This window comes from Lactuca sativa, chromosome 9 (assembly GCF_002870075.4).
Source record: "Lactuca sativa cultivar Salinas chromosome 9, Lsat_Salinas_v11, whole genome shotgun sequence".
Taxonomy (NCBI): domain Eukaryota; kingdom Viridiplantae; phylum Streptophyta; class Magnoliopsida; order Asterales; family Asteraceae; genus Lactuca; species Lactuca sativa.
In genome coordinates this window covers 34269162-34296489 of record NC_056631.2, presented here as the reverse complement: position 1 = coordinate 34296489, position 27328 = coordinate 34269162, and the positions used below count along the sequence as shown (strand labels likewise).

At 31.1% G+C, this 27328-nt stretch overlaps 2 protein-coding genes across 2 annotated transcripts; one reads left to right on the top strand and one right to left on the bottom strand.

Moving 5' to 3' along the window:
* The first annotated feature begins 16914 nt into the window (after positions 1–16914).
* Positions 16915–20726, top strand: LOC111879406 (probable glycerol-3-phosphate dehydrogenase [NAD(+)] 1, cytosolic). The gene is made up of 5 exons (XM_023875866.3): positions 16915–18467; positions 19440–19661; positions 19882–20129; positions 20246–20385; positions 20510–20726. Exons 1-5 carry the CDS (start codon positions 17810–17812, stop codon positions 20631–20633), a joined length of 1392 nt encoding a protein of 463 aa, XP_023731634.1. The 5' UTR covers positions 16915–17809; the 3' UTR covers positions 20634–20726.
* Positions 20727–23635: 2909 nt separating this feature from the next.
* LOC111879357 (uncharacterized) lies at positions 23636–26886 on the bottom strand. Its single transcript, XM_052767572.1, has 8 exons — positions 26630–26886; positions 25752–25803; positions 25588–25647; positions 25182–25504; positions 24678–24869; positions 24496–24561; positions 24030–24387; positions 23636–23893 (listed from the first exon to the last, which is right to left on the bottom strand). The coding sequence occupies exons 2-8, from the start codon at positions 25783–25785 to the stop codon at positions 23871–23873; spliced, it is 1056 nt and encodes a 351-aa protein (XP_052623532.1). The 5' UTR covers positions 25786–25803; positions 26630–26886; the 3' UTR covers positions 23636–23870.
* Positions 26887–27328: the final 442 nt, after the last annotated feature.

Sequence of the window (27328 nt, the reverse complement as noted above, 5' to 3'; positions counted from 1 at the left end):
ATATAATAGTTAATTACTTTAAAAAAAATCATTGTATACTTATAAATGAAACATTTTTCCTTTCACCACATTCATTTGAAACTCTCATTCTCTTTTCCTTTTACCACATTCATTTGAAACTCTCATGACTTTTCAATTTCTTTATAATAATAATAATTATAATTTTGTAAATTAGGTTAAATAAATATCAAACCTAAAGTATAATCATACATAAACTAAATTTCAATATTAAAATAATATCTTTACTTCTACTTATAAAATTATGTTTTTTTAACTTTTAACATATTATATTTAATTTATTAGTTTTATATATTGTTGGATGTAAACCATTACCATTTTAAAGGTATAATTTTTGAACAATGTGTATAAAATACTTAAATTATTAATTAAAATATAACATTACAGGGTCTACTTGAATATAAATTTTAGTTTAACTTAAACAACCCAAAAAATATTTTATAAATAGTTAAAAGTGATAAATTGTAGTGGCATTCTAATAATGATTATAAGTTGGTTAATAAGGTTAAATGAATATCAAACCTAAAGTGTAATCATAAATAGACTAATAATTTCAATTTTAAAATAATATCTTTACTTCTATTTTGAAAGTTATGTCTTTAAATTTTAACATATTATATACTTAATTTATTAGAATAAAAATGTTGTTGTATGTAAACCATTATCAGTTTAAAACTACAACTTTTGAACAGTTTGGACAAAATACTTAAAATGTTAATTTAAATATAACATTACATTGTCAACTTAAATATAAATTTCAGATCCACTAAACAAAACCAAAGAATATTTACTTAAAAGTGAGAAATTATAGTGATAAATGCAAAAACTAAATTGTAATATCAATTTAACTAAAATATTTTTTAAAGATATTTTTATAATCGTGATTTTTTGTAAATAAGTAGCTTAAAATAACTTACAATAACAATAGTTACAAATAACTCTATATAAATTATTATATTGTTATCTTTAAAATAAAAAAATAATATTTGATGTTTTAAATAATTGTGTAACTCACGGGTAGAAGTCATTCAAACGATTGAGATTATGATGTTATAATAGATGTATATATTATCATACAATTCAAAATAATCAATATATTATATTAATTTAGTATACGAATTATTATATCAAATTTAACAACAATGTTAGTGTTATGTTAAAAAAAACATATATTTTAAAAAACTTCAACTATATAGATGTTTCTGCGCATTTCAATGTCAACTCAAATATAAATTTCAGTTCTAATTAAAAAAAACCAAAGAATATTTTGTAAAAAGTTAAAAGTGATAAATTGTGGTGATAAATACAAAACTAAATTGTAATCTCAATTTAACTAAAATATTTCCTAAATATATTTTTATAATCGTTAAAAGTTTCCAAATAAGTAGCTTAAAATAACTTACAATAACATTAGTTAAAAATAACTCTATATAAATGATTATATTGTTAGCTTTAAAATAAAAAATAATGTTTGATGTTTTAAATAATTATAATGATAAAAACTAAAACATTAAGCAGATAAATTTTAAAAAATTAATTACCAATAACAACAACTATAAATAACATTAAATCATATATTATATTTAATTTTATTCATATGTAACTCGCGAGTAGAAGTCATTCAAACGATTAAGATTATGAAGTAATAATAGATGTATATATATTATCATATAATTCAAAATAATCAATATATTATATCAATTTAATATACAAATTATTATATCAAATTTAACAACAATGTTATTTTTATATTTAAAAAGACATATATTTGTAAAGATTCAACTATATAGGTGTTTCTGCGCAACGCGCGGGCATTCGCTTAGTTATTTATAAACTAGACGGTGTTGGGCTATTGGCACGCAATCTTACTCTTCACAAGCTTAATTTATTAAGCAATTATTTAAGAGAAATCTCCAGAAAAGTCCTAAAATTTTACCATAATTTATGAAAAAATCATAAACTAAACTTTGTTTACGAAAAAACATGAATCACCGGTAAAAATGACGATTTGACCCTATTTTCACGGTTTACCGGTTTCTTTACATACATGTTTCATTAGAGTCCCATTATTTTATACTAATTTACGAATAAGTCCCAAACTAAAATTTAGTGATGATTTTGCCCTTTTCTCCATATAACATACATTTTACCGATTTTATCGCTGACCTAGACGCCTAATCATTAAATGAGCCAATGAGATGGATATGGTGGGTTATATAATGTCATGTTTACCATAAAACTTGATATCTTGATATATTGTATATTTTTTGGAATATAAAATGCATTCGATGAAGACTGTAATAATCAATCACATAAACTAGCAACAACTACGTCATTTATTATGATTATAAGAAATTTCAAATTGTCTATCTAATCTTATGTAACCCAATATATCCATCACATCAGACATCAGCTCATTTCCTCTCTTTTTTCTTGGAAACACATATTTTAATGGTTTTATTGCTGACCTAGATACATAGTGATAAATGAGCCGATGAGATGGATACCAAATTTTACAGTAAATATAGTATTATATAACTCATCGTACCCATCTTATCAACTAGTTTAATGACTACGTGTCTAAATCAGCAATGAAACCGATAAAATGTATGTTTGATTGAGAAAATGGTTAAATCATCACTAAATTTTAGTTTGAGACTTATTCGTAAATTATGATAAAATAATGGGACTTTAATGAAACAGATAAGTAATGAAACCGGTAAACCGGGAAAAGGAGGTCAAATCGTCATTTTTACCGGTAATTCATGTTTTTTCGTAAACAAATTTTAGTTTGGGACTTTCTCGTAAATTAGGGTAAAATTTTAGGACTTTTCAAGAGATTTCCCATTATTTAAAACAACAAAATTTATTTATCTTTATACAAACATATAAGTTACACAAGTTATATATGTCAGATATTTCATTATATTGTTGGTCATCATACTTAAAATAAAGATTGTAAATATAAAAATATAGTTATTAACAAGCATATATCTCAACTCTCAAATATCCAAGTCATAAAACTTCTTCCCATTCTTGCAAAATATGTTTTATGTTGACTTGGGCTTACAATTTAGAAGTGTATATTAAATGTCATATTCATGGTCATTTCAAAGCGTATCTAATTTTATATTTCTATAATTTTGGAATATATACACACACCACCTTGATCATTGATGAAGTGCATGTATATATATACAAGGTTAAACTCTACTACATTTACTCTCAAATCTAAACTCCAACTACTTATCCCCAAAGCAACCAAAATTGCCTTCTTCAACAATGGCGCTTGAATCGGCGATTCCGATCGCTGGTTATTGGCGTCCGCCTATGTCCGGTTGGCTCAAACTCAATACAGATGGGAGTTCGCTCGGAAATCCTGGACCATCAAGTTACGGAGGGCTTATCAGGGACGATTGTGGTGCTTGGGTATGTGGTTATGCGGGAAATATTGGATGGGATACGATTCTTGCTGCAGAAATATGGGGAATATCAATGGGCTTACGTCTCATTAGAGCCATGAAATTAAAGAAGGTTGTAATAGAGACCGATTGTCAAGCAGCCCTCTTACTTATCACTGTCGATAATGTCGATGACTCTCATCCACAAAGCTTGTTGATCAACGATTGTAGGCGGGATCTTCAAGAATTAGGGTGCTATATGGTGCATGTGAAGAGGGATGGAAATCATTGTGCGGATCAAATGGCAAAGATCGGGGGAAGACAAGATCGAGAGTTTGTTGTCATCGATCATCCGCCCCCGATGTTGATTCAATTTCTTGAAGCGGATGTAACGAGGGCCTGATTTGATCCGAACAGGTACCAAAAGAAATGGTTAAATTTTACAAACTCTATTATCAATTGATTGGTAAACATGTGTTGTGCCTTTTATGTGTGTTGGATTAGTGTAATCAGTTAGATGTAATGGACCAATACCCTTAGATTTTTGTTACATGTTTATTGCCTTTCAAAGCACATAAATTGCATTTAGATTTTGTGTTATGCTTATTATGTAAATCTTATCAATAGACAATAGATACTTACAATATATAAGGAAGATAGTTCTTCAACTAATAAATCGAACTAAAATATTACCCTTGTTAGATTTTCAATCACCAATAACTAGGTCTGGCAATGGAGCGGGTTTGGAGCGAATCGGCCTTGATCCAAACCCTTTTAACAAATTTCAAAATCCGATCCAAACCCGCTCCGTAACCTGCAAGGTTTTAAATAATCAGACTCATACCCGTATCCACCGAATCAACGAATATCCAAACCCGCCCCATAACCCAAAGGTTTTTTAAACACGTTTTAGTTAATTCCTAAAATAAGATTTCTTAAATAAAAAAATGTATACCATATTTTAATACTTAAAATAACATTTTTTTAAATAAAAAAAATAAATTTAGAAAACGACATTACATACTCGAGGAATTTCAATCGGAATTAAAAATCACTATTGCAACAACTTTGAATTGATTTATGACTATCGGTTGTAGTGATAGCGAATAGCAATTGCCAACTTTTTTCATGTTAAAAAATTATTTATTGAATTAGAAATGGATATGACGATTTCTTGATGAATATAAATTGAATGACATTATGATTCTTGATAGAAGTCTATAAGTTTAGAAACCGACTTATCAATTCTTATGTAAAAACGTTTTTTCTTTGGCCTTTGCCCTTTGGACTTTTGATTGGAATTAAAATTAAATGTTAAGAAGTATAAAATATAAATGTATAATTTTAAAATTTATATGGGGCATGTTATAAATGGAGCGGATTGGTGATGATTCATACTCGACCCATTTAATAAAAGGGTTAGCGGGTATGGATCGTTAACGGGCAAACGGATCAAAAACTACGCTCCAAACTCATATAATTCTTGCGGGTTTGGGTCGGATCAGGGTCAAAACTCGCTCCATTGCCAGGTCTACCAATAACCACAAGAAAAGGGTTTATTCCTATAAGTCATACATTAGATTTTGTGGATTTTTATAATCTTCTGACTTCGAAAGCAAGCATTCGGGAGGCTAACCAATTAGGTAACCGTAAATACTCAGGTGCTTAATGTAATTATGGCCTCAATTCTTCACACTTCCATCAAAAAAAAGTTATCATTGTTAAATTTCATAATGTAGTCAACTAATTATAAAATTTTCTCATCTAAGTTTTTTATTTTTTAAACAAACATGAATTTTTTAAAATGAAATATTATATGACAAAAACATTTAATAAAAATAATATATTACAATATAAAATTTTCAAAAACTAAATGAAACTTTTTTGGTGTTAATCTTCCCAAAAGTATGAAAGATCTAATTTTTGCATGTATAGTTATAAAAAAAATACCAAAAATACTATATCATAATTAAGAATTTAATATTTAATATCAACTATTAAAACAAAATATTATTTAATATTTATTAAAAAAATTAATTAATAGATTTTTTTTTGAATCGGCAAATCTAATATAATAATAACACCTAACTCCATCTATGTTCACGACGGGAGTTGAACCTTCGACCTTAAAAAAAAAGTACCACCTGATACAGGCTAGAAGCCCTTTGGTAATTAATTAATAGATAACAAAAATTTTAAAGTTTAACTACAAGTAAAACTAGAATATCATTAATTTAAAAGTTGGTTGGCGTCATTAAAGATAAACTAAAAGAACATTTATTTCATATTGAGTTATTGAATTTTTCGACCAAAAAAAACATTGTCTTGAATAGTAAAAAAAAAACTAATTTTAAGATTGATTATAAATATTCAACCTCTCGCTTGGTTTGTTTATCGAAAAACGGATGTTGTAAGTTTAGAAAGTTAAATTATTTACCTATCTTCATTGATGACCCAGGAATATATGTGAGTTTTGAAAATGGTCAACATAATGTGGTGAGTCCAGGAGTTTTGTTTACTTGAAAATACTTTGTTTGTCAAGTTCTGGTGTTGTATTCTTATGTTGCATATTAATTGTTCCTTTAATGTTTGTTGTAGTGAATTTAGATGGTTTAGCTACTAAATTTGAACATTTATGGTAGATGGGTGTATTGTATTACTTTCGTTGATTTCGAAACTCATTGTTGGTATCAAGGTAATATTCCCCTATGATTCTTTTATCGTGTGGTATGTACTATTTTCTTATTCAAGGCGTTTTAAGTTTGATAAGGGTAGTCTGAACTCGTTTCCTCGAGTTCGAATGTATTATCACTATTTATTTAATTAGTAGTATTTGATAGCTAGTTTTAGTTTAACAAAGTTACGACGATTTCCTATAATCGAGCTATGACCGTTGATCCCGAAAAACCATGACACTTCATCGAACGTCGTAAATGTGTTTAGAAAGTTATGCCTACTTCGACTTTCCGTCAAGTTGTAGCTAGCAACCATGGGTAGGAATGTCAATCCCGTATAGATATATACATATCTCTCCCGCTCACTTAAGATTTAACGATTATAGGTCGGGAGCTAGCTGAAAATCTTTTAGCATGTTGATGGATCGTGTCTCATCTAACTCTTGTTGTGGGGCCTCTCCTGGTCGGTCATGTTGTTATTCTTGTTGTATTCATACGATTTTACTTACACACACACACACACACACACACACACACACACACATATATATATATATATATATATATATATATATATATATATATATATATATATATATATATATATATATATGATTTATCGTATACATATGTATATAATTAATGTGTTTTGCGTAGCCGAGTATTTGGGCAAAGTAACCACTAGGTACTAAGTTTATCCAAATGGTGGCTATAATAGCGACTAGAATGTCAGTGTTTCCAAGCATCTGGCAAACGTAATAACTAGGTATGATCTTATCTATCAACTAGGCGAATCATCGCGGGTTGCGCAAAAATAGAATTATATAGTTAAAATAATAACTTTTACCAAATTATTATTTAATATTTCTACTATGAAATAAAATGTTAGTAGTAAAGCAAACATATAGTTAGCATATTAGTTTTATAAAACATTATAGTTTAATTTTTAAGTCATTGTAATATATATAATTATTTGATAATTTTATAAACCGTTTAAAATTGTGTAAATTATATATCAAATGAATGATAATATAACGGGTAACAAAATGTATAAACAAATATATGAACTGCAACTTTTAATAACATAAAAATAGAAAAACATCTATTATAACATTTGTATTAAAAAGATATATATACAATGAATAATAAAAAAATGAAAAATAAACACTCTAACTTTTAATAACATAAAAACACTAAAACATCTATTATAACATTTATATTAACTCTTCATATTTAAATCACAAATCTCTTCAAATACATTAATGTTTTTAATGAGCAAAACTTTACAAACTTATAAAAGAAAGGAAAATAAAAAGTTATTAGTGATTACTAATTAATAATCATAAGTTAAAAACTCTTGAGTTGTAACTAATAAATATACATAAATTAGAAAACTCTTGAGTTGTAGTGTGAACTTCAAATGAATGCGGTACTTGCAAATGTGTATTTATTATTATTGTTGTTGTTATTGTTGTTATTATTATTATTATTATTATTATTATTATTATTATATTCGTCTAAATAATTGGTTTTGATTCATCATTTTAATTCATTCAATTATTAAACATAAAAATATTTAATTATAAATTTATAACATACATAGGTGCATATACATGTTAAACAAATCACATATAATATATATTTTCGTAAATGTCATATGTAATTCGTGTCGTAGTAATATGGATAAATTACTTTCGTATGAAGAACATATTATCATAAGTCTATCATAATTACATATCAAATGTTAAAAATTATATTATCTTTTAAATATGTTGTGTAAGATAACCCAACAAAAAAATAATAGAAAATAAACATAGAAAAACTACAATCAAATAAATAAGAGCATTGGGTGGTTGAATATATAAATAAAAATGTTAAATAAACATACATTTAAATCAAAAGAAAAAAAAACTAACATTCGTCAACTTTGCTCAAACAAAAAAACCTATATCTGTTTTCTGAATCTTCTTTCTTCATTTAACATCATTCAACCATAGAAACTTGATGACAATTCTTCACTAACCTGCAATCAAAATATTTTTTTTAGAAAGAAGAATCAGAAAGATATTCCAAGCAAAACATTGATGTTCGGAGAGTCACATTTAATATTGAGTAATACACACAAATCACATATAAAGATTAAATGAGAAACTGAATATAAAGAAAGAATAGAAAAGCTTCATTTTTTTGGTTGAAAGAAAAAATCATATTACAATTACCATCGATGCGAAATAACCCATTTTTTCAAATCATCATATTTGGATCGTGAATGCTTCAACTATATGAAAACTTTTGAATCACAATATCTTCAACTAAATGACGACTTTTTGTAAGAAAAATGTACTAATATAACTACATATATAATAAGAGAATGCAAAAAAGTTATTGGAAATTTATAAATACTATAAATGGTTTTAATTAAGGAATATAAAAAGTTATGTAAGTTTCAAATCAATATGGTTTGAGAAAACAAAATATCTCTAAACATATGATTTTGAATGGTATGGTTTGAGAAAACAAAATATCTCTAAACATATGATTTTGAATGGTCTTATTTATATTACTGGGAAAAAAAATATAACACGATCAAATTATGAGTAAAAAATGATACATTTATCCACAACCTTGACTTGTAGAGCTATTTTAGGGACTCAACCACTGCAAATATGTTCTAAAAGAATTGTGCCTGTTGAAAAATTTTCTTTTCATTTTCTTATGACATCCTTCTTACATGTAAGATATTATATAACACAAAAAACACAAAAGATTGGGCTTTTTATAGTAAACTTTCCATTAAATGTTAATTAAACATAATATAAGTTATAAAACTTTTGAGTGTTAACTCATAATTAAGAAAACTTTTGAGTTGCATTAGTTAAAAAAAATGGGGTTTCAAATGAATGTAGTTTGAGGAAGTTAAAAAATGGGGTTTCAAATGCATGAGATTCAAGAAAAAATGTTAGGTTTATAAGTATACTAGGCGAATGCCCGTGCGTTGCGCAGAAACACCTATATAGTTGAAGTCTTTACAAATATATGTTTTTTTAATATAACAATAAACTTGTTGTTAAATTTGATATAATAATTCGTATACTAAATTGATATAATGTATTGATTATTTTCAATTATATGATAATATATACATCTATTATAATTGCATCATCTCAATCGTTTGAATAACTTCTACTGGTGAGTTACACATAAATAAAATTAAATATAATATATGGTTTAATTTTTAGTTGTTGTTATTGTTAATTAATTTTTTTAAATTTATTTGCTTAATGTTTTAATTTTTATCATTATAATTATTTAAAACACCAAACATTGATTTTTGATTTTAAAGGTAACAATATAATCATTTATATAGAGTTATTTTTAACTATTGTTATTGTAAGTTATTTTAAGCTACTTATTTGAAAACTTTTAACGATTATAAAAATATATTTATGAAATATTTTAGTTAAATTGAGATTACAATTTAGTTTTTACATTTATCACTACAATTTATCACTTTTAACTATTAACAAAATATTCTTTGGTTTTTTAAGTGGAACTAAAATTTATATTTAAGTTGACATTGTAATGTTATATTTAAAATAACAATTTAAGTATTTTGTTCAAATTGTACAAAAGTTATAGCTTTAAACTAATAATGGTTTACATACCACAACATATTAAATCTAATAAATTAAGTATAATATGTTAAAAGTTAAAGACATAATTTTATAAGTAGAAGTAAATATATTATTTCAAAATTGAAATTTAGTATATTTATGATTTCACTTTAGGTTTGATATTTATTTAACCTTATTAACCAACTTGTAATCATTATTAAAAAAACACTACAATTAATCACTTTTAACAATTTACAAAATACTCTTTGAATTGTTTAAGTTAAACTAAAATTTATATTTTAGTTGACCCTGTAATGTTATATTCAAATTAATAATTTAAGTATTTTATATAAATTGTTCCAAAATTGTATCTTTAAAATGATAATGGTTTACATCCAACATATTAGACCTAATAAATTAAGTATAATATGTTAAAAGTTAAAAGAAACTTTATAAGTAGAAGAAAATATATTTTTTTTAATATTGAAATTTAGTTTATATGATTACACTTTAGGTTTTATATTTATGTAACCTTATTAACCAACTTACAATAATTATAAGAAATAAATTAAAAAGTCATGGGAGTTTCAAATGAATGTGATGAAAGAAAAAAATGCATGGGAGTTTCAAATGAATGTGGTTCAAGAAAAAAATGCAAGCTTTATAAGTATATAATGATAATGATATGATATATGATATGATATGATACAATATGATATGATATGATGTAAATCAGTATAACAACTAGGCATAATATTAAGTAAAATGTTTAGGCATAGTTTCTACCGGGCATAATATTATCCTAATGTTATGAGCATAATTATCTAACTATAATTAGTAGGGAAAATGACACAAATTCCCGATGAAGTTTCTAGGGTTGTTTCATTTAATTCCTAAACTATTTTTGTGGTTTTATGAGGAAACAAACTTGTTTGTTTCAGGTCGATTATGTCCTTTTTTAAGTTTTGAAGGGGTAAGTCGGTCATATTTTTGCCACCTCACTTAGGTGGGCCCCATTCATCATTTCCCCTGACCTCTCTTTCTCTATGATGTTTACCCCATAATTATTATTGATGAAGAAGAACAAAAACATCAAATTGGACTTTTTGCAACTAAATGGAAGCTATTTCTAAAATCTATTACATCTCCTCTCAGCTTCATCCTCGCTATTTCAAATCTGAATTCTATTTCATATGAAAGTCTTATAACGTATAACTATTTCTGGAAAAAATGAAAATTTTGATCTTTTAGTGAAAATGGTCATTTGTACCTTTTTGGTCAATTAGCTAAAATTTATTCAGCTAAAGTAAACAACTGTTAACAACAATAATAAAAAAAAAAGGTATTATGCCCATAAAGACGACTACATGCTACAACAGAAGAACAACAAAAGAGAATTAACAACTAAAATACGGACAACAATCTGAAACTCCTTATGGTGTTTCTTGGATCTGGATCAAAACCATTTTGAAAATGATATGCATGACCATAGTGTTGTAACAAGGTAAATTTTCAAAACAATTTTTCATTTTCAAAACATTCATTTACTCACAAAATAACATCACCCATATTGTATCAAATGTATTTATCACAAAAACATCTCCCCAAAATCCAAAACATAAACTCCTCAAGTGTGTACGGATCATGTCGGCGCCTTCCCGCGCTCATCACTGGTACCTGAAACACATCACACAACAACTATAAGCATAAATGCTTAGTGAGTTCCCCAAAATACCGTATACAACACATACACCACTCAAGGCTATAATACAACCCTCCGGTCGATGTGTCTCAGCGGGACCCTCCAGTCTCGTAGCTCGTTGGGCCCTCCGGCCCGGTCTGTATCGTTGGACCCTTCGGTCCGGTCTATAACAACATACAACATACACATAACACATAGCACATAATCTCATACATAACACATAAGACCCTCTGGTCTACACAATATACCACTCTAGGTAATGTATAGTGAGAAGACTCACCTCAATGTCTCGGTAAATATCTGACTCGGAATAAATATGATCTAGCTTCCGCCTAATCACACAAAGTAATACACTCATAAATACAACTGTACTCATCCCTAAAAGTCAACAAGGTCACGGTCAACTTTGACCGAACTCGGCGAGTGCACTAGGGCGACTCGGCGAATCTACACGTGTCCACTGACTCTCTTAGATCCTTTCTTGACACGCCGAGTACCTCCCTGACTCGACGAGTTCCACCTGGCATGAATCGCGGGGCCACCACGACTCAACTCGCCGAGTCTCAAGAACAACTCGGCGAGTTCCGGCTTGAACTCAGTCCCCCTGACTCACCCTGACTCACTGAGTCATTCCCTCAACTCGACAAGTCCACTTACTGAGTGATTACGGGCAAACTTCATACTACTCGCCGAGTCTGTTCTTCAGACTCGGCGAGTTCATGCCATGCATAAACTCAAAACCACTTCTGAGGTCAGATCTGTTCCATTCAATCATAGATCTGACCTCCCCATGCATGATAATCACGTAAAGTCCAAACCTTGATGCTCAAACAACATCTATTTGCTCCTATATGATGTTTTAGCCCCATATTTCATAATCCATGGTCAAAACTCCCATGAATCCTCAAAAAGCTTGAGGAATAAAGCTTCTCTGGACCTCTATGGATCCCATTCCAAGCCTCGTCACAAATAGGGACGAAATGGACATCAAATCTAACCAACAAAGAGGTCAAGAAACCCTAAACCTCCATGTTCATCATAACAACAGAAAAGGAGCCAAAATATTACCTCCAAAGTGATGCTCTGAGCTCCAAATTCGAAGAATGTCCACCTCCCTTGCTTCCTCTTAGCTAGAACCTCCTTTGCCTTGCCAAACAATGCTTCAAAGGTTAACAATGGCCTCCTCTCTCTCCCAAAACGCTCAAGATCTCTTTAGGGTTTCTCTCTGGGGTTGGTGGCCGCAAATGACGGCCATAAGCCCCTTTAAATAGGTCTCAAACCCTGAAAATTAGGGTTTCATTAAACAGCGTGGACTCGCCGAGTCTAGACGCGAACTCGCGTGCAAAACCACGATCCTACTCGGCGAGTTTAGACTCCAACTCGCCGAGTCTCCTCACAACACCCAAAAAGAAAAGAATAAAAATAATACCTGGGAATCCGGATGTTACAAGTGTCCTCCTATTTCATGACCTGTAAATACACACACACAACCATATAAAATCTTAATGAAAGCAAGATGCTTAAATACATTATTAAATGAAAGTACATCTAATTTTGGTCCAAGAACTAAATGATCATTTCAAATAATTAACATATTGGTTGTTAACTTAGATGACCAAATATGCAAAATTGTTAGGAAAGTTCAATATAAGAACCAAAACTAAATCTTGGTTCTTATAGGGACCAAAACCAAAAAATCCAGGTCAACTTAAGGACTAAAATGCACTTTACTATTAATTAATAAAAACTCATCAACTTACATTCTTTACCGTTAACCATTTTACAATACTTTTTATAATTTTTTTTACCATTTAGCCAACCAATTGCATAATTTTTTCATTCGCATAACTTACCCATAAGATAGGCACAACTTTAGGAGATCTAACATGTTAACCGAAATTCACTGTACCAAGTTGTCAGTCTACTTATGTAACGCCCGCGTTTCCAGGCTAGGCATTTTCGTTGATGTAATAGTCTAGGTTAACCTTTGTAACCCGTTTTGAAATAATAAAAGTGTATTATTTAAGTATTGTGTGTTTTGTGCTTAATTGCTTAATTATGTGGTTTGATTAATTAAGAATAAAAATAAGCGTCAAAATTTAAGTGTAAAATAAAGTTGATATCTTTGGTTAATGTTGTAGTAGTTGAAACGAGGTTTCCGAATATATATAGAACGCCCAAATCTGACTTCGTATGAGGAAGTTATGATTTATTGAAGTTTTGGCTTAGCGGTATGCAGCCTGAAATACTCGATTTGAGATCGAGCGGATTGTAGCCGAAGCAATCTAAACGAGGATCGAAGGTCTCGTTGTTGGTATCAAAGCGATGAAAAGTTAGGCAAGAACGGACGTCAAACGAAGAAGTTATGAATTTATAACGAAGTTTTTCTGTCCCGGCCTACTAAAAATTAATAATAAAACTAAAGTTAAAATTAGTCGACGGAGTCTAAACGAAAGTTGTAGAGCGTAGTCTCACCTTCGCGTGGATATAAAGAACATCGAAAACGGAGTTCGTATGAAGAAGATATGAATTTCCGAAGTTTATTAAATATTTTGTATTTAAATTTAATCTTTAATTCGGATGATTATCCGAAGGAGTCACCGATCTGATCTGAAGTACGCCCCGCGTACACTGAGGGATGTTGACACTCGCACTCGAGCACTTCAGATACGTAAGCAATGATGTTTCGGGCAGTATGCCCCGCGTAACGCAGTACGCCCAACGTACTCCGAGGCTCCAGCCTCCTATAAATAGGATCCGAAGGCAGCCGATTCTTTTGTTCATTTTCTCTCTTCTCTCTCCCGTTTTGCATCGTTTTGCGTGCCAGAAATACCCTGAAGCCCCGGTATCATACTCGAGCCCCGAGGCAAGTCCCGAGATCCCTAAGATCCCGAGAAGTGCGGTTCCCAAGCCGAAGCTCTGCCCGCGAGAAGTCGATTTTTTGTGAAGATCTTTCAGATCTGCTGAGGATTTCTACTTCTGCAAGTCGTAGTGATGTCCGATCATCTTCTGATCAAGTGAGTGTATACTACCTTTCATAAACACGATAATAATACAAGATTGGTTCGAGTGTATTAAGTATATTGTTGTTTATAAGTGTGAGTGTGTGGTTACTTTCTTCTAACGCATAATTATGAAGTATTTTATACGGAATACGTATTATGTGTATAATTTTGTGGTTATGTGTGTGAATGTGTATTCACTTTCTTCTAACTCATAGATATGATTTATTCTCTATGAGATATGTGTTATGTGTGTGTGTGCCTCATCTGTTATGTGAAATATGTGTTGATTAAAGCATGTTATACAGGTTTTTAAACTATGTATACAAAATGTATATTTTATCTACTAATATGTTGGGTAGAACATGGGTAGATAGTTGGTGTGTAATAAACAGATGAGAGGCCTCGTTGTTGTTTGATTTAGTCATCTAGCGGAGTTTAGATGACGACCACATACTTTTCTAGATAGTCTTGTGGAACATTAGCAGGTTCGCCACCTGTAAGTGTTAATGAACTTGGGTGTTCATTCGCTGTACTCCATCCCCCTCATGGTTGCCTTATTTGACTTATATTGCTGAGGTACCCCCGAAGCATGTGTTATCGCCCCGATGAAATATTCTTAGACTAGGTCCCTTGTGTTAGTTGTTTTAGGGACATAAAGTGAGAATAACGGAAATGGGTAATTGGGTTATTGTTGGTTGGTGAAAAATTAAATATGATTATTTATTGTGGGTTGAAAACCCTATATGCTCACCAGGCTCCCAAGCCTGACCCACTCAGTTTTATTTGTATTACAGGAAGTGGCGCGAGGGCATGAGATGGATGAACCATCAGTTGTTTTGTTTACAAGTCTGTATATGTATATATTTGTTGAATGACTTGTAATGTTGTCGTTTATGTTTATTGGTCTGTATCGGAACATGACACCCCGAGTTTTGATTATATAATGACAAATACATTTCTTTTATGAAATGCTTTGGTAAACATTGTTTTATCATGTTTTGTTTTTGGGAACAAATTCCGCAACTCTTTCAAATCAAAAGGATTTACTCTGAAATTATTTAAAAGCATAAATGAAAATCGGTCTTTTCTGGCCGAGATTTTGGGGATGTCATAACTTAGTTAACCAATCCAATTTTACATCTTTCACCGTTAATAACAAAATCATAACTCAAATGGACTCTATTTCATTTGGATGCTAGTGGTTATGGAGAAGTTGGATAAACACTTGTAGTGTTTTCACAATCTATCTATGATTTTTTCCTTGGGCTTAGAAATTAAATTAAAGATAGTTATATACCTGCCACATAGGATGGGGATGAAGAATTTGATTCCATTTTTCCACTTGGTCTGTATATTTTAGATACAACAAAAAGATTCATCAATTATGAAAACAGTTGACTCAAAATAAACAGCAAGTAAATTTTATGCTTTTGGAAACAATTAACTTATATTAAAACTAGTTAAACCAATTTCTTCCTTAGGATTTATAGCAATACACACTCAAAGAAATGAAAATAAAATCAAAAATTGAAAATACAAACCTTGGAATTTTTAGTTAGTCCACCAATTGAAAAATAGTCAAAGCACCTTATTGGGGAAGAAAATGAGATATTACAAAAACCCTAATCCCCTGATGAACCCTCATTAAAATCGTGATGAAAAATAAACTCGATAACATATAAGAATAAGATGAGCCTTTCTTGAAATCATCAGTTGTGTGAAGCCAATGATTTTTCTCATTCATCTAACAATAACGCATCAGCCTAAATCATCTACACAAAAATGATAATTTGAAAACAATCATATCTAAAAATATAAAAATAATATCATTTCTATTGCCATAAATAAAAAAAATCAAAACAATGAAATCAAGAAATTAGAGAAGAAGAATGTGTTGCCACAAATCAATTCTAACTTCAAGTAGATGCCACCGAAAGTGAGGGTTAGAGGTATATATGAATCGAAAACCTACCCTTGGAACTTAAATTTAGATATGATTAAGATTTCTGAGGTTTTCCCATGAAATTCAAATTTATTTGCTGATTTATAGGGAGAATTAGTGAAAAATGGGAACAAGAATTTGAATAGAAAAACAAAATTTGGTTGTAGACAAGGAAGACACATGTCAAACATAAGGTCTAAAAAGATGTCATGTGTCAAATTTATGATTCATTAGAAGAAGGTAGATAAATCCAAAATATATAATAATTTTTCTAAAAATTACTAGCTAAATTTTTTAATGTATAAATAATTTTTTATTTCTTGTCCATTTCCATAAACAATTGGCAAAAATTTATAATATTATTTTCAGAAAAGAAAATTTACGAATTCTATTGTTAATTACCTTAATTTCAAGCTATCTTATAAAAACTTTACTGTAATTTTTTCATTATATGAACAAAAAATACATATACTCTGGAAAACGAAAAATACTATAGTTACGTTGACAGGATGATGGTCTTCCACATTTTGGACTACGCCAAAAAGCCATTTTCATCCCTAAATCTGTTAAATGGATAGAAATACCAAAACACATGAGAAAAGGGTTGAAATGGAGTTCCTTCCTTCAACTGCCAACTTCCCACATATTAATGGCCGTTGCTGAAGCTGGCAGCACAAACCCCATTCTCCAAAGCATTAATGTGGAAGATTTGGCACCCACACCCACCCCTTTATCAACATCAATGCCCTTCTTCACTCTCCATTATCAAACTCTGTTTTCACGTTTCTGATTTTCCCCAATTTCTGCTTCAGTACAATCGCTTTTCCTCTCTCATTCTCTCTAGTCTCTACACCCACACACTTTCTCTCTCTACAATTACCAATGCCGATCGCCGGCCCCCTGTGAATCTTTGACTGTGATCAATCAAAATCCTTTGCGGTTGTCGGTTTTGATTTTCCTTGAAGATTTTGACTGACATATACAATTCTTCAAACTTTGTAGTATCCCACACTCAAAAAGGTTCTTCATTATCTTGACCCTTTATTTTATCGTTCTTCAGATTTATAAAATCTTTTTTGTTGTTGGGTAGATGAACAAACTTTTGACTGAGTTTACAAAGCAATTTCCATATAAATTTAAACTTTTTCGAATTAGGGTTCTTCATGCTTCACTTTTCATCCTTATTATAGATGACACACCAAAAAGGTAGCTCTGATTTAGGTACAATTCCTACCAGTAAAGTTTGTCTGCTTTTCTTTCATTAAAGTTTACGTTCTTCACCCAAAACTATAGTGTAGATGATAAATACACAAGCTACCTAAAAACTCTGCAATTCGTGAGAAATTTTCCATTTTATCTGGTGCATTCATTAAATTCAGAGGCGAGTGCTAACTCATTTGATCTAAAATTGTATATTCGAATCAAAACCATCTTGTTTTTTCGGAAGAAATCATGGTTGGTAACATTGAAGTGATGACTTCTAGTCTATTCCAAAACGGGTCGATTTCAAATCATAATAGTTTAGAGGAAAAACTAGATGAATTCCGAAGAGTTCTTGGTAAATCGGATGGCGATTTACTCAAAATAGTCGGAGTTGGGGCAGGTGCATGGGGAAGTGTTTTTGCAGCTTTACTTCAAGATACCTACGGAAAGTTTCGTGACAAAGTTCAAATCCGGATATGGAGACGGGCAGGTCGGGCAGTCGATCGGGAAACAGCAAAACTCTTATTTGAAGTGATCAATTCAAGAGAAGACGTGTTAAGAAGATTAATCAGGCGATGTGCGTATTTGAAATATGTTGAAGCTCGATTAGGAGATCGAGTTCTTTATGCAGATGAGATTTTGAAAGATGGGTTTTGTTTGAATATGATCGATACGCCACTTAGCCCCATGAAAGTTGTGACTAATTTGCAGGAAGCTGTTTGGGATGCTGATATTGTGGTGAATGGTGTTCCATCGACTGAAACTCGTGAAGTTTTTGAAGAAATTAGTAATTATTGGAAAGAGAGAATCAGCCCACCGATTATTGTGTCATTATCGAAGGGTATTGAAGCTGCTTTAGATCCTGTTCCTCACATAATTACTCCCACGCAAATGATCAGTAGAGCAAGTAAGGATTTTTTTTTTCTTTTTACTTAATCATGATCTTGTTTCTTGATTATCTGATTATATGATTATTTAGGCTATAACTCCAATCATTGCACAAAAATGTTGTTTTTGGTGTTGAAATGTACTCCAACAATACTACAAAAGCACACCATTTTGGTGAACAGTTGCACACAAAAAATGTTGTTATAATATTAAGAGTAAATTACACGAATGGTCCCTATGGTTTAGGGTAATTTGCGCGTTTGGTCCCTCACTTATTTTTTTAACTCGGAAGGTCCCTACTGTTTGTTTTTGTTACACGCTTGGTCCCTGTCTTACCTAAAAAAAACTATTTTGCCCTTGAATTTTTAAAATATTTAAATAAACACACCCCAACCCCAACCCCCTCACTTTACCCTACCTATCCTACAATTTTTTCCTATTTAAATAATAGTTTTTTTAGATAAGACAGGGACCAATCGCGTAACAAAAACAAATAGTAGGGACCAAGCGCGTAACAAAAACAAACGTTAGGGACTTTCCGAGTTAAAAAAATAAGTTAGGGACCAAGCGCGCAAATTACCTCAAACCATAGGGACCATTCGTGTAATTTACTCTAATATTAACTTTTATACCAAAACGCCAAACTTATTTTTTACACATTAAATCTTAATATATTTAACATAAAAAGTAGAAAATTAATTGGTATATAGTATATCATTAAAGAAAATCCGATCAAGAGCTTTAACCACGATTCCAATATTGAGTATGCTATTTAAAACTTTTGGCATACATTAAAAAGTTGTCATTTTGATTTTACCAAGTTTCGATCAACATAAAATATTTTAGAAGTTAAGAAATAACTAATTGCATATCATATATAATATTAGTTATTTAGTTATTAAAATATTGAATAGATGTTTATGGTTAGTGGTTGGAATTAAAGTCGATATTGTTGATAAAAAATCACCATTTTGATGTATTATTATTGTAGCGGGGGTGCCCCTAGAGAATATTTTATATCTTGGTGGCCCGAACATTGCTTCTGAGATTTACAACAAGGAGTATGCAAATGCTCGAATTTGTGGGACCGAAAAGTGGAGGGTCCCACTTGCAAAATTTCTAAGGCAACCACATTTCATCGTATGGGACAATAGTGACCTTGTCACACATGAAGTCATGGGAGGTTTAAAAAACGTCTATGCAATTGGAGCCGGTATGATCTAATCTTCCTTTTTTGTTACTTAAATTTCCATTATTGCACTCGATTCAAAATAAAGTTTCTGCAAAAGGGTTATTCTGTCAGCAAACCCTGAGTTGACCCACACTATATCCTATCAACAACATCATGTCAGATGTAAATCAAATACAAGAGTACACAACAGTCTGCTAGGTGGCTGACATAACACTGTTAAATTTTTTCTTGATGTGTATAGGAATGGTGGCGGCCCTAACTAACGAAAGTGCGACAAGCAAATCCGTGTACTTTGCACATTGTACATCGGAGATGATTTTTATTACTCATTTGTTGACAAAAGAGCCTGAAAAGCTTGCGGGCCCGTTGCTTGCTGACACTTATGTGACACTTTTAAAAGGACGTAATGCATGGTATGGTCAAATGATTGCTAAGGGAGAATTGAGCCTAGATATGGGTGATAGCATCAGTGGTAAAGGGATGATCCAGGTACTATCTTACTAATATGAACAAATGCAACATTTTCATTTTAGCAATCTCAATATAAATTTTCGTCTTTACCCCTTTAGCAAGAGCTTAGAAACTTATTGGGCTTTTCTTTTCAGGGAGTGTCTGCGGTGGGAGCATTTTTTGAACTTCTGAGTCAATCAAGTTTAAGTGTTTTACATCCTAACGAAAAGAAACCAGTAGCACCAGTCGAGCTATGCCCAATATTGAAAACACTCTATAAAATACTCATAAAGAGGTGATGGTTTTCTTTACATCGTACATTTTTGGGTTAGATGTAAGAAATAGCAATGTAATTTTGTTTAAGAAACTATAATAAACAAGTAAATAAAAGTATGTTGTTATTTTTTCCATGGTTTCAGGGAACAAGGTCCTCGAGCAATTCTTCAGGCACTGAGAGATGAAAACTTGAATGATCCTCGTGAAAGAATCGAGATCGCTCAGAGTCATGCGTTCTACAAACCTTCACTTCTTGGCCAGCCGTAACCGCGTATAAGATTTTTATGTAAACGGTTTTTGTAACAACTTATGGGAAATTATTAACATATATATTATATATACCTTTAAAGCTTTCGATCATGGGAGTGTACTTTCAGAAGTTAAATTGAACACATTCGTATCTTTTTCTATTTATCTTAATTTATTAGAAGTCATGTTTGTTTAATGACTTGGATCACATGTTTGTCCCATTGTTGATGGCTATTATTTGATTCTCAATCTACATCAATTTTTATTGTATGCTTCAACTTTCTTTAGGGTTAATGTCATTCTTGGTCAACAAACTATTGGTGTGGTCATGAATGTGATGGTGACAATTGACAGGACCAGTATTCTTTAACATTGCAATCATTGAGGTGAACGTGTTTGTGTTTGGCTTTTTGTGAACTTGAAGAAGGTGGGATATGAACAGTGTTCTTCATATCTTGAACACGAGAGTGTTCTTCATATCTTGAACACCATTAAACATAACAATAGTAATAGATTGTAAAAGCAATAAGTAAATTTTAAATTTTAAAACAATTGATTTTTAAAAGGAAATACTCATATGGACACCGTGTCAACGGCACGTGGACTAGGTTAGATGACCAGAAAGCCACGCGGCATTCCACATGAGTAAGGTAACCGGATGACCCCTTCACAATTGCCAAAATGGTGTTTTTGACATCGACTTTGAAAGTTTGTTGATATGTAATGCTTAAAAAGATTGATTACCAAACAAGATCAAATTTGAATATTTTCATAGGAATCTCATATCTGTCAAGGTTCCATGGCATCTATGTCGATTCATTGTTGTTTTACCTCATTAAAACTTTGGAAGGGAGGAACAAGAATAACTTAAAAGAATATTATGAGTGAAATTATAGGTGGCAATTTTATTATAAGTTTAATTGATACATAATTTTAATTAGGGTGGTGTTATAAGTATTAGAAAAAGTATATTATGCTATCTTAATTTATTAAATAACTAATAAGATATAATAAGAATGTTTGTTTGTCATTAATCATGTTAAGTTGTTAAATAATCATGATTTGACAAACATTACAAAAAAAAAAAAAAAAAAAAAAAAAAAAAAAAAAAACTTATTATCATATTAGTGTGATATAACTAGTAGCAACAATAATGTATTCAAACATCAACTATTGCATATTACAGATTTATTGTCTATCTATTTCTTTATAATTATTTTCAGAGCATGATCCCAAGCACCAACAAAACAATAAAAATATGTTGATATGACATTGTCAACATGTTGTCTATTTTGACGACCGTGACAATATTTTGTTGTAAGTACACTTTCTTAGGGAGTGGGACGTCAAAGCTTCGGCATTTGCGGAAGTGCACAGTGCACATTATGCCCTTACCTCGACATGCCAAGCTAGTACCTCAATACCCCATTTCCGAGTCTCCCTCTCTTGACTTGTTTGACTAGCCAATTTGTAGCCCTTTAAAATTTATATTTAAAAAAAAATCAATTCCAAAACACTATTGATACAAACCTAAGACACCATTTTATACCACACCAACATTTTATTCTCTACAATCTTCAAATTGTCTTCATCTGTTCTTTGACATGGTGCTACAAGTGGCAATAGGCGTTGCTAACACGGTGGTGAGCAAGATTGAAGAACAATACAAGGAGGAAGTCGAAAATGCAAGGCGGGAAAAAAGTAAATATATACAAAGAAACCGTGAAGCTGCCACCAATGACTCATGCACGATTATTTTAGCGAGCATGTCGTTTTTCAAGGTTTTTTTTTCAACGACGGTTTCAAATGCATAAACATTTGTTTCAACATATATTTGATGATGCCGCGGAAACGTGTCCATATTTCCAACAACGTCCAGATGCAAGAGGTACAATAAATTTTAGTTCATTACAAAAATACACAACAACACTTTGTATATATCCCCCCTTCCCCCCCCCCCCCCCCCCCCCCCCCCCCCCTCTTCAATGTACTAGATGAGAATCTTATGATAACGCATGAGAAATCATTCACAAATTTGCAAGTATCTCATGGTCCACGATATTTGTATAAACATAGTTACAATGACATCCAATAATTTTATTACATGCCTTCCTTGGAATGTTAGTAAGTTTGGATTATTTCTATTGAGAATGAGGAAATTAACTTAATGCATATCATGGTTAATACAAGTGAGATAATCAAGGCTATCAAATAGTTGTTGACATGACATTGTATTGACATGTCATACATTTAGACAAATATGACACCACATCGTTTTCACATTTGATCTACACAAATCCTAATTAAATATGATTGTGCGATAAACGATGTATTTTACTAATTTTAAACTAAAATATTTTGCAAATGATTTAGTGGTGTCATATTTGATCCTTTTTGCATAATGTCATCATCCACATATTCTAGGTTTACCTTTGATATCAAATACCAAAGGGGTTTTGTTTCAAAACCATTATCTTGTTGTAATGGTCTAATAAGAACAATTATACGGATTAAGACAAGCATCTAGACCCTTGGAATATCTACATCGCTCCAAGAGAGGGGAATGGATCCCACTCGGCATGCACTCTTACCCGAAAATTTATATAAAAAAAATGTGAACATAAGAAAATTTAACTCTTAGATTTCATTGACAGAAAATAAGACCTGCTCATTTTTTAAATTATAAAGATCTAGCTCCTCATTTCAATCAAGTTTGAACAATTGTCAAATAAGGAAAGGGAAGAGGAAGCATTGAAATTTTTTTAAGGAAAACTTTGTAAAATATTGGACTCGGTTAGATTTTTTCCTAAATCCACCACTAATTTAGACAACAAAATGATAAATCAAGGCTTTAACTGATACTGTAAATATGATTATTTTCTCTTTATAAAAACTATTGATGGGTCAAGGCTTTAACTGATACTGTAAATATGTTGTGGTGTTATTAGTTCACTTTTTCTGAATAGCAGAAATATGTATCATCAAATCTACCAAATGTTAGTGTATATTTATGCAGAATATAAAAGCAATACCTCCATATACCAAGCAAGAATATCAGTAAACAACTATCAACATCACTATATCTCCCATAGGGTTCACTATCAAAACAAGTATATATATCTAGCATGTGAATTCTAATACCAATTCATTCTTTCAATTCTATATAATATACCCCTCTGTGTATATAAACAACCATCAACCAGCCATACCTATGAGTCAAACTATGTCAGTTTCACCACACCACACCACCATCTCCTATCTTTTCTGCTTCCTTTTTCCTACATTCGAATCAAATTAAAATATATATATATATATATATATATATATATATATATATATATATATATATATATATATATATATATATATATATATAATGAGAATCTCAGAAAATTTTTATGAAAGAAAGGGTACCTGTGTATACACCTTCAACAATCTTGATTCCTAGTGCCTGTGCGAGTTCTATTTTGCGAAGTTTAGAGTAACCTCTTAATCCGCGTTGCCTAGCAATAGCCCGCAAATCATCTAGTTTATAACAATCCATACACATGTTTGCCACATCAGCACCTTCAATTAATAGGCATGGTGATCTTGAACTTGTCTGTAACATTAATGGTGGTGAATCATTAAGCTTCTCTCTCCTTTTGTATATCTTCGTAGAAACTGAGACATTTGATTCTTGGAGTTGGAGATCAACTGGATTCAAGTTTCTATCTGTATTAGCCTTTGGTATGGATGATGATTCTATGGAACCTATACTTTCATCATCAGTCTGGTGCAATCAAATCAATAGAATATTAATAAAAATATGTTATATTATATTATATAATGAGATTCTTTAATTTTGTATCTAAGTTTTTTGTAAGAATAAAAAACCTACCTGGGACTTGATTTTTACTAGCTGATATTCCCACTTCTCCATGGAGCCCCGAGAAAGACCTGTATACTGTATAAAAAGTATCATATCAAATTGATGTATAAAATGGTATAAAACTAATTACAGTATCTTTAAAATTATATGTTAATGAAATGGTTTATAAATTTAAGCACCACGTCACTTACATCTTCTACTTCTTCAGTCTTGACTCTCGTCTGTGAAATTTTATGTTTCTCCAATGAAGTGTTGATGACTTTTTTGTTTTTCTCCATTTGATTAGCATTTGAAGAGCTTCCTGTTTGTTTTTTCTCACTTAATGGAATTTCTGAATGCACTTGACAGCTGGAGCTTGCAATATTTTTGATATTATCTGCAAGCTTTTGATTTTAAAGGGAAAATAAAACATAAAGGAGATTGTCTCTTTTAGAGAAGTATTTGTTAAATATATGATATGTATCTTATGGCATAAATATAGGTTAAGGTCAGAGTAATATGCATTGTCAACCAAGTATACTGACAAATAAGTCTCAAAAAGCTTTATACTTTAATGCCTCCCAAGGTTTATGCTTTATTGTCTAAATATCTGCTTTATGCTTTATTGTTTGTATATCTGCTTTATCTGTACTATATAACATGAGAGAGAGAGAGAGAGAGAGAGTGAGGGATCTGGTAGTGTCCAAATACTAGACCTGTTTATCCTTCTTTTGTATGTAACAATGGAAAAGAGACATGAGCATGTCAAGCATGCTTTCAGCTGGTTTCCTGGTTGTTGTTGACAAAGAATCTCCAGCATTATCCTTTAATTTCCTTATTGATCGATCAAGAAAATCAATCTCCTTTCTCAAGCACATAGAATACATATTTGAAAACTCTTCATCAGTGCAGGCGAGTTGACTCAGTAAGTCCATAAGTTCATCTTCAAGTTCAATGATGTCAGTGTCTGCTTTGCTTATCAAAATCCTTAGCACCTCTATGCAACTTATCTCATTTACAGCCGCTTCTTCTGCCACATCTACAGGTTCAGTGAAGAAGTTTGTAACATGAAACAAACATAAATAAATAAGTAAAAAGTGAAGTAATTTGACAGTGAATTACCATTAGCAAGACAAAATGCACATTGGCATCCATCATTTCTGCAATGAGTGTCTTCAATTGCTGAAAGCAATAACAAAATGACATGAAACATTTAGTGATCTCTCTTATAAATTTGAGATTTAGAGAGATAATAGAATGAATGTTGAAGGAAAATATATGGAAACCTTGATAATCAGGTGGGTCCCAAAGGCCATCCATAGTTCTGGAGACAGTTATCTGAAATACAGTTAAAGCAAGCTCTAATTAACCTTCATTTAAGTGATGTCAAAATTATGATCATTCATCCTACCACATCAAGATGTAATCTAGCAGAAGTCCAAAAAATTCATCAGAGTAGCATGAAAACTAAAAGGATAGAAAATACCTTGTGCTACAATAGTCCTCACAGTATGTTGTTTTGATTAGCCATACATTTAATGAATGTTAATTAATAGAAGATATAAAAAATGTATAGAATCCAGATCCCATTGTAACAGTTTGAAGAGGATGGAAGGATTGCATTAGAAAAGGCAAAAAGGGGGAAATGAAAAACAAGTAACAAATTGTGGTCTGGATTAGTAATGGAAGTCACTACCAACAAGGTCAGGTATGGTAATCAATCAGATCCTAACAAGAAAATTAATGGAAAACTTGATATTACATATATCAGAAATCAAATGAATCAAGATATCACGAGAAGTATGAGGTAATTACAAAGAATCTACAAAGATATTTGCTAAAGGATAAAGCTTAAGTGTCAAAATCCAGTAGAACCGACGAATAAATTAGTAGTAATCCCCTCCCCCCTTCCAGAATCCTGGCCGCAACCCAAAACCCCGGACACAATAGGAAATTTTTAAACAGCCATGTCATTTCTTGATCACAGAGACTTTAATCAATCGACACACACGATGATCAAACGCACATTAATGGTACATGAACTGCAAAACTCATATCGATGACATAAAATACAAATTTCAACAGAACGAAGTAAACTGACATCGAAAAAATCACCAAGAACAAGAAATCTATATATAAATTGAAGATATTTGGATGATGTTACCTTTGATTCTGATCCGAAAACGTTCAACGGAAGGGAGAATTGTTTTGATTGTTCGGAGACGACGGAAATTGCGAGTATTTAGGGTTTTGAATTTTTTGAAATTGTACGGATAGAGTGTTGGAGAGGAAGAGCAGGAAAAGATACAGTGCTCCGAAGGTACTGTTAAGCAAAGTACATGCAGAGCAGAGAAGGCAGGGTGGCAGTGTCGTAATTTATCAATAAAAGGAAGTTTGTCGTTATCGTCACGTGGACCTATGCAGATATTGTGGGGACTATTGAGAATGATTGGTCAAACTTGATGATCGTAATCGGGTGTGATTCTACTTACGGATAATGATGGGATCTCGGACTTATAGCAAGACACGTGGATTAAAAGAAATTCAACCCAACCTCATATGTGAAGATCTAAATGATTTCACCAAATACGAAGGGAGCTAAAAAAAATTATCATATACACAAGTTTAAAGGTTTTTTTTTTAATATTGTATAATGTTTTAAAGCATAAGTTATTATTTATGGCAAAAATTGTTATATATATAAGCTCTCTATAACCTAAAAATATGACTTTTAAGGATATGTTACTTTTCTATTCTATGAGTTATTGAGTCTTTTATAAGCATTCTAGTAATTCAATTAAAAGTTAGTCTATGAATGACTAAAAAATCATAGAGCTTGGCAACTGGATGGATAAAATTACCT